The following is a 16,158-nucleotide window of genomic DNA, read 5'->3' as shown; positions in this document are numbered from 1 at the left end:
ATTTGTATTTGTGTTAATAGATGTTAATGCAGAAAACAAATATTGAGGGAAAATATGATATTTTTATTATTATTTATATTCTAAATGTGTCATGCAATGTCTTTCCAGTTAATTGGAGGAAAACTGACTTGTATATGGATGAATACTCTCTGTGCCACAGTTCATCCCAAAGTCATTGCTTAAGGATTTTGATCTGGGTATAAAAACAATCCTGAAGATTCTTTAGTAAATCACCACTAATTTAAAAATAAAATCAACTCTCTGAAACAGTTGCTATTCTGAGTAGCTTTTTGTATGGAATTTAAGAAATAATTTCAGCAAACCAGCAAACAAAACATAAGTGACTCTTTAGATTAAGCTTTGTCAAACTTTTGTCAACTTTTTAGAGTCCCGTTTAAAAAAGGCGTTCTTGTTTCCTAACCCTTTGACATCTCAGGTAATATGGGTAAAAATAGGAAAACAGTAGGTGGTTTCTATACCTTTAAAATCTGCCTTATATATCTGCCAATGCATTTGGCAATACTGTAAGTTTGAACAGAGAGATCCAACCATTTGCAAGTTTTGTTAGTTCACAATGAAATCAATGGGACCATTAGTTATTATTCACTTAGTATATATTTACACATATTGGACCCTTTTCTCTAGGAGCTGAGAGAAATACATAACAAACAGCAACTACAGAAGCAGAAGAACTTGGAAGCTGACAGGCTGAAGCAGAAGGAACAAGAAAGGAAGACAGTAGAACTGGAAAAGCAGAAAGAAGCTCAAAGGTAAATCACTGCTCTAAATGAAGCCCTTCCTGTAGAGGTGTTAAAGTGCAAAACATTTTGTAAATAAGTATAAAAAACTTTGCATTTTCAGGAGCATAATCTGATCTCAAATAATATATCACTGAATGGTGAGAATACCCAAAACATAGACCAAATTTCATTTCAGTGCAGATGATCCCTTTTAAAGTTAGGAGAATCTCTTGATTTATTCTTGAATGAGAATTGGGTTGTGGAGTGAGAGCTGGTCAATGCCCCAAGCCTGTCAGTGTTTAAGAGCCATTTGGACAGTGCCCTTAACATGCTTTATCTTTTGGTCAGCCCTGAATTGGGCAGGCAGTTGGACTAGATGATCTTTGTGAGTCCCTTCCAACTGAAATATTCCATTATTTTCTGTTTTATTCTATTCTACATATGTCTGCGACTCTTAATTGTCAGTGATACATACACAGATTTCAACAGTGTTACTTAAATGTGTAGTATTCTACACCTAGAGTGATTCTTGAACAGTATAACCAACTAGCTCTGTCTTTTGTACTAAATTACAATACACAGTGAACGTTATTTTTGCTATATGCTTGCAAAGTTGTTTTTCTACATGTGTTTATACTATATTTACATAAAATGAATGGCATATAGCCTATCAACCAATTCTGACATAATTTATCAGTAGCTGCTTGAGTTAATTTTTAGCAGTTTTGGGGTTTTAATACTCTTAATGTAGAAAGATGTTGGTCAAGAGATGAAAACAAAGTCCTGGGAACAAGGAGTTTTAAATTATTGATTATAGTATTATGTGGACTATGACCTAAAGCAAATTGATAACCTGTGTTACTACTTGCTGAGTTAATTTTTACATTTTGGGGGAAAAAAAACCAAAACAAACAAAAAACCCAAAACCACCACAACCTCAAGTTCTCAGTGAAAACTGTATCTTCAAACAGAAATCTTGTACATAGAAGCAGTTAAGTTCAGCTAATTCTTAAATCATTTGCATAAAACCTATGCCTTTAAAAAATTTAAAGATCAGCTTCAGAAACAGCAAACTTTCTGAGAAAAGAGCTTTCTCTCATGAAGAAATAACGACTACGATAATGGTAAGTATGTTGGAAGTTCCCTTGAAAACAAGGCTGAAGTACTGGGAGTATAGTCCCACTAAAAATATACTGTTTCAGAATATTAAATAAAATACTTAATTTCCTACCAGAAAAATGGAAATTTAAAAAACAGATTTAAAAAGGAAAACATTCTGCTATGGAAAACTTCGTTCTGACTTTTCATGGTAGTTGAGCATTGGAACATTATTGGTAATTCAAGACTTCATGCTGCCCAAATATTCCAGCTTCTAAATAGTCATAATTGGTACACTTGATAATGAGCAATCTGCCAGTCTTACTGATTTCCAACAGACACTAAAATGAAAAAGGTTGCGTGATTAATACTTAAAATCTGGATACTGCCCCATAATGGCCTTTTAATCCCTCTGTAAATGCAAAGCAAGAAACAATAATCTAAGGTAATTATGTGCATTTCAGCCTTTGGCCTAATAGATAACCACAATTACTTTATACTGAGAACCATCTGAACAATTTTTGTTGGCAATTGTGCACTGAATTGTGCACATAACTTATTTAATTGAGCAGACAGAGATACAGATATACATATTTGGGGACTGTAGAGGTCTTTTTGAAGACCTCTTAAGGCTAATTCCATGCAGACTTGCATGATTATGTGGGTAATATATAGTTGAGAGAGGGAAAAAGTCCCACATTTGAGTAAAAAGAATGAGCTTACTTTTGGTGTTCGGGGTAAGAACTGCCTGAGTGGTATAATGCAGTTGGTAAGAGAAAAAGGAAATTAAGAGTATAGGTAAACCCCAGATTACAGGTCATATTCCACAATAATTAGCACATCAGGAGATGTGAAGTAAGGAGAAAAGCAGAATTTCAAGTTTTTTGTTCCTAACTCCAAGCTGCGGAGCTCACACCTGGGCTTGTGTTTCTTCAGCTTCTCTCACTTCTTACTCCCTTCCTTGTCTTCAACACGTGATATTAGCTTCAGAAACAATACAAGAAGAAAATTCTGCAGCTTCTGTGGAAGGAAAAAAGAAAAAACACATACCCCATACTCCCCCAAGATATATTTTCATCTGCTCTTATTGCTCCAGCAGTTAGAGCAAACTTGGTTTGTAAGTATGAGCAGGCTTAATCACTCTACTAGAAACATAGTGAAAAACTCCATATCCCACCTTAGCCCATTGGACTAAACTCACCAGGTAAGACATCACTCCAGTCAAAAGAAAATTGAGCTCTTTGTGTCTGTGTGGTGCAGCTTCAGTGTTACAACAAAACTACTGCGTAATTGGCTCTGAATACTTTGCAAAAGAACATCCCAAGGACAAATTCAGTGATGAAAACAGGAGGTTATCACAACAGTGAATTCATTAACTTGTTAGATCACTTAACACTGAAGATTATTTTGAACTTGCAAGTAGCTGCCATCTTAAATAGATACCGGCTACCTTGACATCTCTCAGAAAACGCTCTTGTCAACTCGAAACTCGCATTGACAGAGATGAGATTTTTGCCCTCTGGTGCCAACATGCTGTCTGCAAAGCGGATTTTTCCCCTTAAGGATTTTTTTTTTTTTTTCACACACAGTTTTTTGACCAGGAATTCATGTTGCTCTTGGACAAAATCTGTTCTATGTAGTAGACCAAGTTTTTAATGACCAGCTTGCTGTCATGTGTTTGTCGCTATTTTTGTAAGCATGAAGAAACTATAGAAGCGGGATAGGTCACGGAACAAAATAAAGTGCACTGTGCATCTGTTATAGCCCTTTGAAGTTGATCTTTACTCGTGTAAATTGTTTCTAGCAGAGAATATTTATTATTCTGTTGTCTTGGCCTCTGTTGCGGGGAGAGGACTTGTTGGCTTTAGAAGTGGGGAATGTGAAATTTTCTGAATAATTCTCCAAGAATGCTGTGTGAAGCTTGCAGATATTTTTATTCCTTGTCCCTCAACAGGATTGTCAAGACTGCTGTATCTTCTGATTACTGCGTTGTTTTGCTTTTTTTCTTTTGTTCTGATTTGGTTATTTTGACTCTTACCTAGATATGTTTGGCTTTGATATAATAAGCAGAACCAATTTGTTTGATCGGTATTCCTGACTACTTCCTGCATTTTAGAGCTAAACTGAGTGCTGAGCAGATAAAAACTGAAGTGTATAATTTGCTGCTTATTGGCTTCAGGGAAAACTTTATGGTAATAATTCATTATTGAAAATGTCTGGTGATAGCTGTAGCTGATATCTACAGGCCTGGATTAAATAAAAGGAATTGTGGGGCAATGAAAATGGAAACTTGCAATGCTGATATAATGGGATGCTCAGATTGCTTGAATTAGGCTGCTTAGGAAGAGATTTTGAAAAGCAGCCTTACAGTTACATGGAACTGAAGGGCTTATGTTCTTGGATGCCAAGGAGTTTTGTTTCTTCAGCCACGGGAGATTGTTTTTCATTTTCTTCCTCCTTTTTCCATGTGGTTCATCACTTAAAATATCTGTGTAGGATTTATGAATCCCATGGAAAACTATGAAAAGAGAATTCCCAAGTTAAGACTCAGATGTTGTTGAGTTGAAGTGGTGAGACTGAAAATGTAAGATACTGGAAGATTATAATTTTCAGAGCATTGTGATCTGAAGACTGTTTTAAGATACTCGTGTAAAGTTTAATCCAATAATTAGAAAGCCACAGGTAAATATGTTTATTTTCATGTCATTGTAGAGGAGAAGAAAGCACAACCTCAATAAAGAAGATAAAGTTAAGCATCTACAAATCTCCGAAGAACTCTGTGAAGAAAAAATAGTGTTAAATGTTTTTCCTATCTTGCATTCAGCTCGGAAACATAAGTAGTTTATAGTTTCTGCTCAGGTTGCTCTGTATCCCCCTTACAGTGCTATGGAATCATATTTTAAAGAAACAGTATTGATACATTAAAATTATGTTAGAGGTAGTTTTTCAAATGCTAAGACAAAGCAACTCAAGGTAATGGAGGCCTGCAGTGAGTAGTGGGTTACATGAAATAATGTTCTCTCACTTGTGTAAGAGTCACAGCTCTTCGGCTGTGAATACATGTGGATTCATAGCAAAATCTTTCTGAATATTTCTTTGCTCTCTAGGAGACATTCTGTAAAATTATGCTGTGGAGTGGTTGATAACTCACTAAAATGAAGTTAACAGCTCTTAGAGGGTACATAAAAGCCATAAAGAGTACACTTTATATGATAGATCATGCACAGGGACAACTCGCTTTTATGGTCTTTTGTTTGACTGGCTTAAGAAGACATCTTAATTGGTCCAACAGGCGAATCCAAGAACGGGATAAACAGAGGCTTGATCGAGTGCAACCAGAAGAACAACTTCAGTGGCCAAAAAATATTCAGGAAGATGAAAAGCAAAAAAGGGAAGAAATAACCAAGAAGAATGAAAGTGAGGAGAAGGGGAAACAGGAAATGCAAGAGAAACTGAGCAAGCTTTTCCAACCACATCAAGAGCCAATCAAGCCAGCTGTCCAGGCTCCTTGGTCAAATGCAGGTAGAGGAAAAAAATGGAGAAATGCTGTTGCACATGCCTCTTGAACAATTATTTTCTGTTTTGTCTTTCCATTTAATACAGAAGAATAATACGTTTCAAGATTGGATTGCTAGTCTTATTAAAGTAAGTCATGTGGATGGAGCTCTAGACTTCAGAAAGTTGTTCTTTTAGGTGTCGCTATTCTTCCTAGAAGTATTGTGTTTAGCAGAGTGTAAAGCACAGTTGATGAGACACTCAGTGCCAGCTGCAGAGAGAATGTTAGCTGTAAGTTGTTGGAAGATCTTGATGCAAGATGTCAAAAATTATTCCTGTACTTTTCTTTACAGTTCTTACTTCGGTGTGGAATATATGCCTTGGGATTTTCTAGAGTTGTAGCAATGTATCATTTAGGTGTCCTTTTTCCTCCTCTTCCTCCTTTCCCATGCTTGTTGTTTACTGAGCAAATGACCTAAAGTCTAAGATTTAATCCCCTTTTTTTCTGCTAAACACACAATTACTTTCAGTTGAGAGCTTTTTCTCTATATTATAAACTGGTGTTTACTCATGCTGGCAATCACGGTTCCGCCTGAAGTGGCTTTGATACATACATAAGAGGACTGATTGGTAATACAATATTTGTTTAAATATTTGATGAAAGGATTACAAAAAGGATAAATTACCTTGTATTTTTTAGCCCAAATCTAGAACGGACTTAGTCTAATATGTCCTCTCGCTGGGTTTTACTTGTGCAGAGTAGCAGAGGACGCTTTTATGACCAAATAGGCAAAAAAGCAAGTGCATTATACAAAAGTAATTTAGCTTCTATCTTTGGGGCTTTTCTTCTTTTTCTAATAATACATCTTTAGTGTGTAATTTTAAAAAAACAAGATCTGTAAGTGACCTCTTTTCAGCCAATCTGTACATATTAGGACATTCTGAAACGTTCTTTGGAAGTACGGTCAGGCTGCAAATGAAGCTGCTATACTCTAGGCTCTAAAAGTATTTAGGATACCAATGATGTATGCAAGAACATCCCTGTTTGAATTGAACCCATGGCTAATGAGATTTAACCTATAACATCATTCAGGTATTTGACAAGTTGAATATGTTGCTTCAGAAATACATGGTTCTTTCTATGAAAATAGTTGTATATATCATAAAAGTTAAAATATAGTAATATTTTACCTGATATTTAGAAAAGAGTAAGAATTCATTTTCTTATTTCCCCTTGTGTAAAAGGAAGATCATATACTTCCTACAGATAATGTAAGGTTTGTTAATTTTTGTCTCCACTTTTACCTCAATTTTCAAATATTTAAAAATAGAGTTTCATTTTTTTTTAAAAAAAATTGTATTTGTGTGTTTCTTTCCTTTGTTCAGAAAAAGCTCCTCTAACCATTTCTGCTCAAGAGGATGTAAAAATAGTTTATTATAGAGCACTGTATCCTTTTGAATCAAGAAGCCACGATGAAATCACTATTCAGCCTGGTGACATAGTCATGGTAAGAAGGAATTGTGATATTACTTGAAAAACTTACTTAAACTTTTGCACTTGTGTGATTGAAATTATTTATGGCAAGATTTTTTTATAGACTTTAGAAAAATATTTCAGTGAATAGCAATATGATGTGATAAGACATACTAACCCTATTATAATAATGGATAGCTTCTTACGGCTCATTGTAAGTGAAAAGTTTAAACATAGATTATATGAGTAGATTGTGTCAGTTTTAGTATGCTGAGCCGTATGTGTCTGTCAATGTGTTTGAAAAGGTTCCTATACAGAAGTTATTTCAGTGAGAGATTTATTGTCCTCCAAGGGACCTGGGGAACAGAGTTACTGTTATTTTCTGTTGTGAGAGTGGCTGTTATGTGTGGAATGAAAAACTGGGTTTGATAAATGAAGTATGTTTCTAATAAGAAATTTACCTCTTTACAGGAATAGTACAAGAGCAGTGTAAAATTTTTAATTTGGAAAATTGCCTTTATTAAGAGAACATGATGTCCAGTGTAATACTATGTGAAACAATTACGCTAAGCTACAAGATGGCTACACTTCTGTCATGATCACATAAACATTAATATGGTCTTTATATGGTGGTGATACTTCTTTAGTAATACTGGAAATTTTTTATACGACTCTTTTGGTGACAGTTTTTGACGTCATGATCTAATACAATTATAAATTGGAAATGTTTGTATGATGATTTACTTTGTTCTTTGCTTTTAATCTACTTAACTCTTTTGTGGGATACTTTTACATTTACTTTTAAAAGGATATACAGTAGATAAAATGTCATTTCTAAAAAATGGAAACTTCAAAACCTAAAAATTCGATTGCAGGTGTGTTGATAAAGAACATAATTTCCTTTTTTTTGAAAGCAGATGATGAGATATGGAAATATGGTCAGCCTATAACTGTTGTGTTAAACTCTAAAGTGATATTCTGCTTTTGTCTCTGTCTCTAAAATTATACTTCTGTTAATAACTGCAGTAATTAAATGTGTATATTAATATTAATAAATTGCAAGTATGATCTTAACATGCATATGTCTATTCATAATGAAAATGCCCAGTGTAACTATTAAATGATATCTTGTTCACTGTAGGAAAATATCTTAATTATAGTATTCTACCAAAAAAGATAGACTTTTAAGAGCTGTTGCGTTTTGGCACAGTTTAGTAAGATTGGGTTTTGGAAAAAATACACTTAGTAGACTCATAAGTTGTAATGATAACTATTTTTTTTAAAAAACGTGTTCTGGGAGATGAGCCTTCATCTCTCAGCATTTTTTTTTAATTGATTGAGCTGTGTCACACTGAAGTCTTTGTGACATTAGAATCTGCTTTTGGAAAATAAAAGGTGAATCCTGGATAAGCAGCACAACTGAATGACTCAGGAAGAGGGCCAATGCTATTGTGAATAACAATGCAATGTGTTGTTATTCTGGGAGCGAGAAATAGTACTAGTCAGTCAGCTGTTAAATGAGAGAGGATACAGGTACATGAGTCTCCTTAGGCTATTGAAAAATGCTGTGTCTTGCATTTGTGGGAAATAGATCGAAGCCTGGGCATGTAAGTACACTGTTTTTTTTCCTTGAGGGAGAGTGATCACTATTAGGTAGACTTGCAGGCAAATAACATTTTTTTGCCAAAAATATGTGATTTAAAGGAGCACTTCACACATTTTAAATGGAGATATTGAGGTAATCTGAGTCTTTTCTATATGTTACTTTTGAACTTACGTTACTGTATGAAAGTGGAGTAGCTACTCTCAATTTTCTTTATTTAACTTACTTTTGGCAATAATTAAACTTGATGATTGATTCTTGTGGTATTTATCTTCTGCTCTGTAGTAATTGCTTAAATGGGCTACTCTCAGAAAAGTTAATGTAAGACACTTTTGTGAAATATGTTATAATTCTGCCTTGCTTTAAATCATTGCTTTCCTGATGGAGGTTAAAAGGGAATGGGTAAGTGTGCTATATGAGTGTTAGGAAGTCTATGCAGTCTGTTGATTTTTTTTTTTTTTTTTTTTTAAATACAGATTTTGTTACCGTGTAGTTTACTTGTTTCTGAATTCACCTTGGGTAAAGTTAACAAACTTGCTCACATTGTCAAAAGTAATTTAAGTGCAGTGGACCAGAACTTACTTTTGATAATGGGCATTGGGACTTTTAGATTCTTATCTGTCCTTAAGTGTTTGTCCTGTCCTGTGGTTCTAAAAGATTCAAGTCAGTTACGTTTTTTTGGAAAGTAATAATTTACAAGCTTACATGTTAAAGTGTGTCTAATCGATGACATAAATGAAACTCTGTAGTTAAGCTGACCTATACAGTTAGGTGTTTACTGTGTGCAACAAAATAAGTATTGCTTAGAATAACTGTGTTGTAACGTAGGCAAATTCAGCACTTCACCATTTTAACACTGTAAATGGTTTTGTGTGTGCGGGCTTGTGCAGTCATGTCCTGTATTCATCTGGCTGTATGGAAGATCCCACCCAAACTGTAACTGCCGTGAGCAAGGAATCCAGCTGAAGCCCAAATCCATTGACTGCGCAGATGGGAACCAGGCCTAAATCCTGGCTGCGAATAGGACTGCAGAATTCATTATGTCAGAATGACTTGTGGCTTTAATAGATGTATGGCTTGTAAATAGTTTTTACAACAGTGTAATGCACTTTTACACTGGGCATGAATCTTGAGACCTGTCTTGGTGGATGTGAGGGAGAAGGTTGAGGGTTTGTTCTGAAAAGAAATGTATTTGAAAATTTGCTTGCTTCTGCCTGACTTTCTAGTACACGTTAGTTACCTGTAGCACTGATGTGTCTTGTATAATGGTTTAGAGAATGTGTGGGGTGTCAGCTGCTTTTTTTTTAACTTTTCCACTTTTCAGTTACAGGATTTTTATATTTTCTCTTAACTTTGATTTCTGCTTTCTCTGCTTCTTACCTTTCCATGTACTTGCAATTTCTTTCACTGTAAACTATATTGATTTATAATCCTAACTATAATTTAACTAAGCTTTTGTCTGGGAACAAATATTCTGAGCCAAGAAAGCCATGCCTCTTTCAGGGCTCTGTCAGTTCAAGAAGTGAAGTTTCTATTATGTCTGTGAATATATGTACACAATGTATGGAAGTGTTTTATTTTGGATAGCTCTCTTACAAACCAAGTCCCACTGGCATTTGCTGCTGTTGGGCTCCAGCTTGAAGTAAATGAATGGATTCTGTTGTTGCTGATAATACATGACATAATACAGCTTATTGAAATAAACAAGTATAATTCAAGGAAACACAGGTGAATTATTGAATTGCTGAACTGTATTAGCTCTGATAGGAGGAAAAAAAAAGTTAAATGGGAAGTTCATAAAGAAGCTTCCATGAAAGTCTAAACCAATTTAATAATGATAGTTTGTCGTCAGTTTTGTTAGTAATTGGTTGTGAGAGTTAGAATGAATGTTCTTTGTATTAGACACATAGACAGCCTCCTTGTGTTAGATCCTGTGTAGGCGTAATCAGCGTATGGCCTCTGGCCTGCAGAACTTGTGGTCAACATTATAAGAGGAATTCCAGTAGTCTCAAAATATCTAGATCAAAGGCATAGAAGTTGAATAGAATTAAAATGCTCTTTTATTGGAGAGATGGTTGAACAAAACAAACGATGGTACTCTGTTTAGCTTTGATGAAATACTTTTTGTGGGATTATTAGCATTTTGCTTTCTATGTAGAGTGAATGTCTACTGTAGAACAGGGTGTTTCTTCATAGAATCATAGAACCATTTTTGTTAGAAAAAACCCTCAGGATCATAAATTCCAACCGTAACCTAACTCTGTCACTAAACCATGTCCCTAAGAGCCTCATATATGTGTCTTTTAAATACTTCCAAGGATGGTGACTCCAGCACTTCCCTGGGCAGCCTGTTCCAATGCCTGACAACCCTTTCTGTGAAGAATTTTTTCTTAATATCCAATCTAAACCTCCCCTGATACAATTTGAGGCCATTTTCTCTCATCCTATCACTTGTTACTTTGGAGACGAGACCAACACCCTCCATGCTACAGCCTCTTTCAGGCAGTTGTAGAGAGCGATAAGGTCTCCCCTCAGCCTCCTCTTCTCCTGGCTGAACAGCCTCCGCTCCCTTAGCTGCTCCTCCTCAGGCTTGTGTTCCAGGCCCCTCACCAGCTTCATTGCCCTCCTCTGAGCTCTCTCCAGCACCTCAGTGTCTTTCCTGTCGTGAGGCTTCTGTGTGTACTGCTGGTGATACACAAGCCAGGCCAAAGTGGAACAGGGCACTGCAGAGCCAGCCCTTCTGTTGACAGAGACACTAACTGGACCTGTTGCTTTCACTGCTAAGAGTTGTGTTGCTGTTACTCCTGTCACTTGTGTTCAGTTGCTGGAAAGAAGTAGTTGTAAGCCATGGCTTTAAAGTACAGTTGAATAAATAAAAAATAAAACCACACACACTGTAATTAACTGTTCAGGTGTACATTTGAAATCTAGGTGTATTTTGGTAGAAAATAATCTGGGGTAGCGTGTTGTAGGGACTTGTGGATGGTGGGTGTAAAAATGTGAGGAAGCTAGAACAAATGAACTTTAAAAAAGGTTCAGATGAATTTATTTTAAGTTCCATTACTGTGCTACAAAACCAGATGCAAATTATGTTTTATATGAATTACTGAGAAACCAGATTTTTCATGAATTATGGAGTTAAAATTATCCTTCGAAGTGCCTTTTCATGAGTATACATAGAAAACTTAATTGGATTAAATAAGCATAAATTTGACTATTCTAGTAGACTTTTATGAATTATTTTAGCTAAAACTGTCTTCTAAAGAGACAGTAAATCTATTGTATTTAAAACCCTTTGGTAGTTTATTTTTTTTTCTTTACTTGCATGAAACATTTCTGTCTCAAAAATCACAGTGGTTTCTGCATGGCTGTGATTCATTTCAAAGATGCGCATTTTTAGAACAACACTGTGAAAGATTTTTGGCTTTTCAGTTCCAGTTCTTTTGTGTGGTAGTGATTCTGGTTCATACCTGACCGACTGAATGAGAGCAGAAACTATGTGACTATTATTATTGTTTAGATTACTCAGCTTGGCATCAGGTGCTGATAATCCATTTCTCCTTCTCTCTCCAAGATTTACCCTCTGCTGTGACCTTCCATCACTCATACTGCTGCTTTAACAATCCTTTTCAGTGCTGCAGTGGAAATTTTGCTCTGCACTGCAGTAAAACCACATTGAACCGGTCAAGCATGTAGTCCATTTATTTCTGGGTTTGCTTTGAGTTAATAGGGATTGAGACAGAAGATGGACCCGACAAAAAGCATAAATAATGGATTGTCTTGCACAAAAAGAGGGGTGAGGGATACAAATTACAATAGGAGGCAGTCACAGAGTCGATAACTGGCTGAAGACAATGCGATCTATCAGCAGCTCAAATGAGCAGTCCAGGGACAATCAGAGGCAGAAGTTTTGCCTGGGTTTGTCACTTCTATGCAAAAGAATGGTCGCACCTCTAGTCCAGAGCAACTAGTTTGCACTATTGCCACAAACAGATTTCTTTGGCCTCTAATGGTTGTGGTGTTTTGGTGGTGGTGTGGGGTGTTATTTTGGGGTTGGGTTTTTTTTGTTTTGTTTTGGGGGGTTTATTTTTGTGTGTGTATTTTTTTTTTCTCCAAACAAGCAGCTGATTGGGTTATGTTTTGTTAAAACTGATAAGGTGAATTCCGAGGTGTGTTTCCAACTGTAGAAGCATCTAGCTGAAGACACTGATACATGCTATTTTTATATAGTGTCATATACTGAAAAGTCCTTTGACTGAACAGGATGCTATTTATTATTTCTTAGCTCATGAAGCATTCTGTTATCAACAAATACCTCACACTGATAATGAATTTTTAGGAAATCATGTCAGGTGATTTAGAAGTACAAAGGTAAGCATCTCTGACTACTGCGATGTTACCTGCCACAGTCAACTCTCTAGTTACACTGTTGTTTGAAACTGTTATGTATTTTGAAAAACTGATTGCTACTGGCTTTAAACAGATGAGATAAAATCTTGCCAAAAACCAGCCAGTGTGTAGGGTTGGCCGTCTGACTTTGATTACTGGCCTGGTTTTACTGCTGACTTGACCATTGCTGGGGAATCTGTAGCTGTGCACAGCAGATCCTTTTACAAAGTATGTGTTTATTTACATGTCAAAGATGCAAGCTCTATTGATATGTAAAAGGTTGCTTGAAAACTGAGATTCTGTTGACCTATCAAACAGATTAAATAGCTGGAACACCCAATTTAACAAGATCATTACCAAATGCAATTATTGTATTTTTTTCTTCCAAAAAGTTTGTGCAAGTGACATTGCCTTGGAGGTATTTAGCCACCATAGCAATTCACCAGGGGTAGCAACAGAGAGTTGCTTTTCTTCTGCAATTCTTGTTGAATGTCGTTAGTTGCAGCTCACAGAATTTGAACTGAGCACTTTTGTTGAAATAGCAGACCAAAACAGTAGTCTATCAGTAGAGCCTGGAGAGCAAATGTGCAAAATGTTTAAGAAAAGTTAACAGAAAAGTGTGAAATTTGCAAAATCATAGCTTAATATGATTATAATAATCAATAAGTAAGAATTAAAATACAGCTGCAAGTAGCCCTGTTTCATCCAGACCTTTATGGCTTGGCAAAGATACCAGAGTGAGGGGAAAGAACAGAGGCCTGCAAATTTATGTATGAAACTTTACCATGAAATTGTTTTATATAAATACATTAGCAAATCTGTGGATTTGTTTTGAATTGTTTGGTGGATGTTGTTTTGAATATGATGTGATTTTTTTTTTTTGTTTTATTTTCTGCAAGATGAAATCTAGGAAAACTTGTTAAAAACTGCACTTGGTATTAGTTAAAGCAGAAATATCAATATTTAAGGGATTTCTCTAGGACTGACTTCTCCTAAATGTGCTGTATTATGAGATACTTTCAAGCGACTGCTTAAAACCCCATGCTTGGCTTATGCACTAGGACTGAAACAAAACTTCTTTACCTCATCACCAAGAAATCCTTTTGGTTTTGGCTTGGGGAGGGAAAAAAAACAAAGCACCAAGAATTGCAAAGCAGTATTGCCTTGCAAAATGTTCCCTTATCTAATAATACACCACAGAAGGAATATCTGTGAACGCAATCCTCCAAAGGTAAATTAACTAACAGCACCAAAATTCTACATAGGTGAAAATTGTCTTTGTAATGAAATTGTCATGTCTCTCTAACTCGAGAAAGTTTATTACAGTGGATGAGATGGATTGTTTTAAGTAAAAATTCCATTTGTATGCGATGTTTCTTAACTTTCTAACTTAATGCATCTACAGGTGGATGAAAGCCAGACTGGAGAACCAGGGTGGCTTGGTGGAGAACTGAAGGGGAAAACTGGATGGTTCCCTGCAAACTATGCAGAGAAAATACCTGAAAATGAAGTTCCAGCTTCTGTAAAGCCAACAGTTGAGGCAACTGCCGCACCTAAAGTTTCTGTGCATGAAACCACTACATCGCTAGGAACTTCTGCTTCTACAGAGTGTACTACAACTGCCAATAACTGGGCAGACTTCAGTTCAACGTATGTTTGGGTAGTGATTATCACCTTAAATGTGGTGGAGTCCTTTTCAATCTATTTGACCGTGGTGGCAGTTAACACAGAATATCGGGACTGCAAAATAAAAATAGCTTGTTTGAAGTAAAATATTTCTTCCATAGCAAACAGTTAAAATTGCAGCACTATGGAACTTTAAACATGTTCCCATCATATCTGCCTGAGCAATGTAGGAAGACGCATCATGAACAGGAGACATTCCCAAGTGAGGATAGTGGCATGGTGGAAATCCCAAGGTGTTCACGTTCCTTCTCTTAAATTAGTTAACACCAAACCTCACTGAAGGTTTCCAACTTGGATTATGCAAAATATGGTAATATGACAGAGTTAACAGGAAAAGATTTTTTAATTCCTTACCACAACATTAATAAGGCTGATAAAAGTAGAACATGTGCCCTTGCTTAGATATCTTGTTAGATCAACTCAGTGCTCTGTGCCGTATTATCAACACTATGTAAATGGGATTGGGTGATTGTCTTATCTTTTGCTCATGTAACATGTTTCTATAAATTAAAATCTAAATATCTTAGTACAATATTACAGTGCATAAGATGTTCTACTTCAAAATTTTCATCAAATAGGTCACAGTAGCTTTTCCAGTTATTTAAACTCTTTCTGTTTTATAACAGTCATTTTTCTGAGGGAGGAGGTTAAGACTAAATCTTGAGGTTCCTGGAGATGTCTGGCACATAGTGGATTTTACTGTTTTGAATAAATCATACTTTTGACAAGGCTGCTTCTATTAGACTCTAGCTGGATAATGCATGCTTTCATGCTTTCCATAAAATTTAATATTTGGTTTCAGTACAAAGCGAGTCCTAGAGCATTTATACTATAATACTGTCCTTGCCGTGATGTAGGGCTTAGGGATGGTTTTGGCCTTTGGACACTATTACAATCTATAGTAAGTGGACAACAATTGATTACTCCAACTAATAGCACAAGCAAGAGGCAAAGGAAACTTAGGTTTAAGAGATGTGCTTTGTTTACGCTCCTAGAATTCAGGGGATTTTGTTCATTTAAGTGGGTGCTTGGAGGCAGAGATGTGGATTATGAGATTTAGGAGGCATTTTAAAGGACAAGAGATAACATAAAATGATGTTGCCCAAAACTCTAAAGAGCTGAAAGAAGTCAGTAGGAAAGTCAGAAATAATTTTAAGTGAAGGGAAAAAGGTAAAGGTTTGAGTGAGTAGCAGCAACATTATGTATAAGGGAAAGGGATGTGAAAGGTCAGTGACATGCAAGTGTGAAGATTTCAAACCAGTTTTGAAGAGAATGATTGGCTTTTGTTGTTGTTTTTTTTTGTTGTTGTTGTTGTGTTTTTTTTTTTTTTTTTAAGTTACCTCTTTCCACTGTGTATAATATAGACTGCACTACTTGAACTTCTGTTGTATTAGGGCACAGCTAAGAAGATGAAACTAAATTACAGGAAGAGCTGGCCTTGAGTAACAAGGGCAATCAACTGTATTTAGAGATGGAATTTTAAAGATAAATTTATTGTTAGTCTGTATTTGATTGTAGTACTTCCACCTGAGAGTTATGATGCTCATGGAATAGTCAATTAAAAGAAGTTAACCTAGAATGTAGAAATTTTTTCTTCACAGTCTTCCTGCATTGATTTCTTTAGTCAGTTGAAAACAGTAGGAATTATGTTATTCTCTTTATTTTTTTTTTTA

The 16,158-nt window shown here is 35.7% G+C and overlaps 1 protein-coding gene across 4 annotated transcripts in view; it reads left to right on the top strand.

The window, feature by feature from the left end:
- Positions 1–16,158, top strand: part of ITSN1 (intersectin 1) — a 123,385-nt gene that overhangs the window by 71,578 nt on the left and 35,649 nt on the right. For all 4 annotated transcript variants that reach the window (XM_082068435.1, XM_082068437.1, XM_082068436.1 and 1 more), the window contains 4 exons: positions 646–770; positions 5,131–5,360; positions 6,720–6,841; positions 14,205–14,449. In XM_082068435.1, coding sequence (XP_081924561.1) covers positions 646–770; positions 5,131–5,360; positions 6,720–6,841; positions 14,205–14,449 — 722 coding nt within the window. The remainder of the gene's footprint in view (positions 1–645; positions 771–5,130; positions 5,361–6,719; positions 6,842–14,204; positions 14,450–16,158) is intronic.

Source organism: Streptopelia decaocto (assembly GCF_964273445.1).
Source record: "Streptopelia decaocto genome assembly, chromosome: 1".
NCBI classification, from domain to species: Eukaryota; Metazoa; Chordata; class Aves; order Columbiformes; family Columbidae; genus Streptopelia; species Streptopelia decaocto.
The sequence above is the reverse complement of the archived record's forward strand: the minus strand, read 5'-3'. Positions and strand labels throughout refer to the sequence as shown.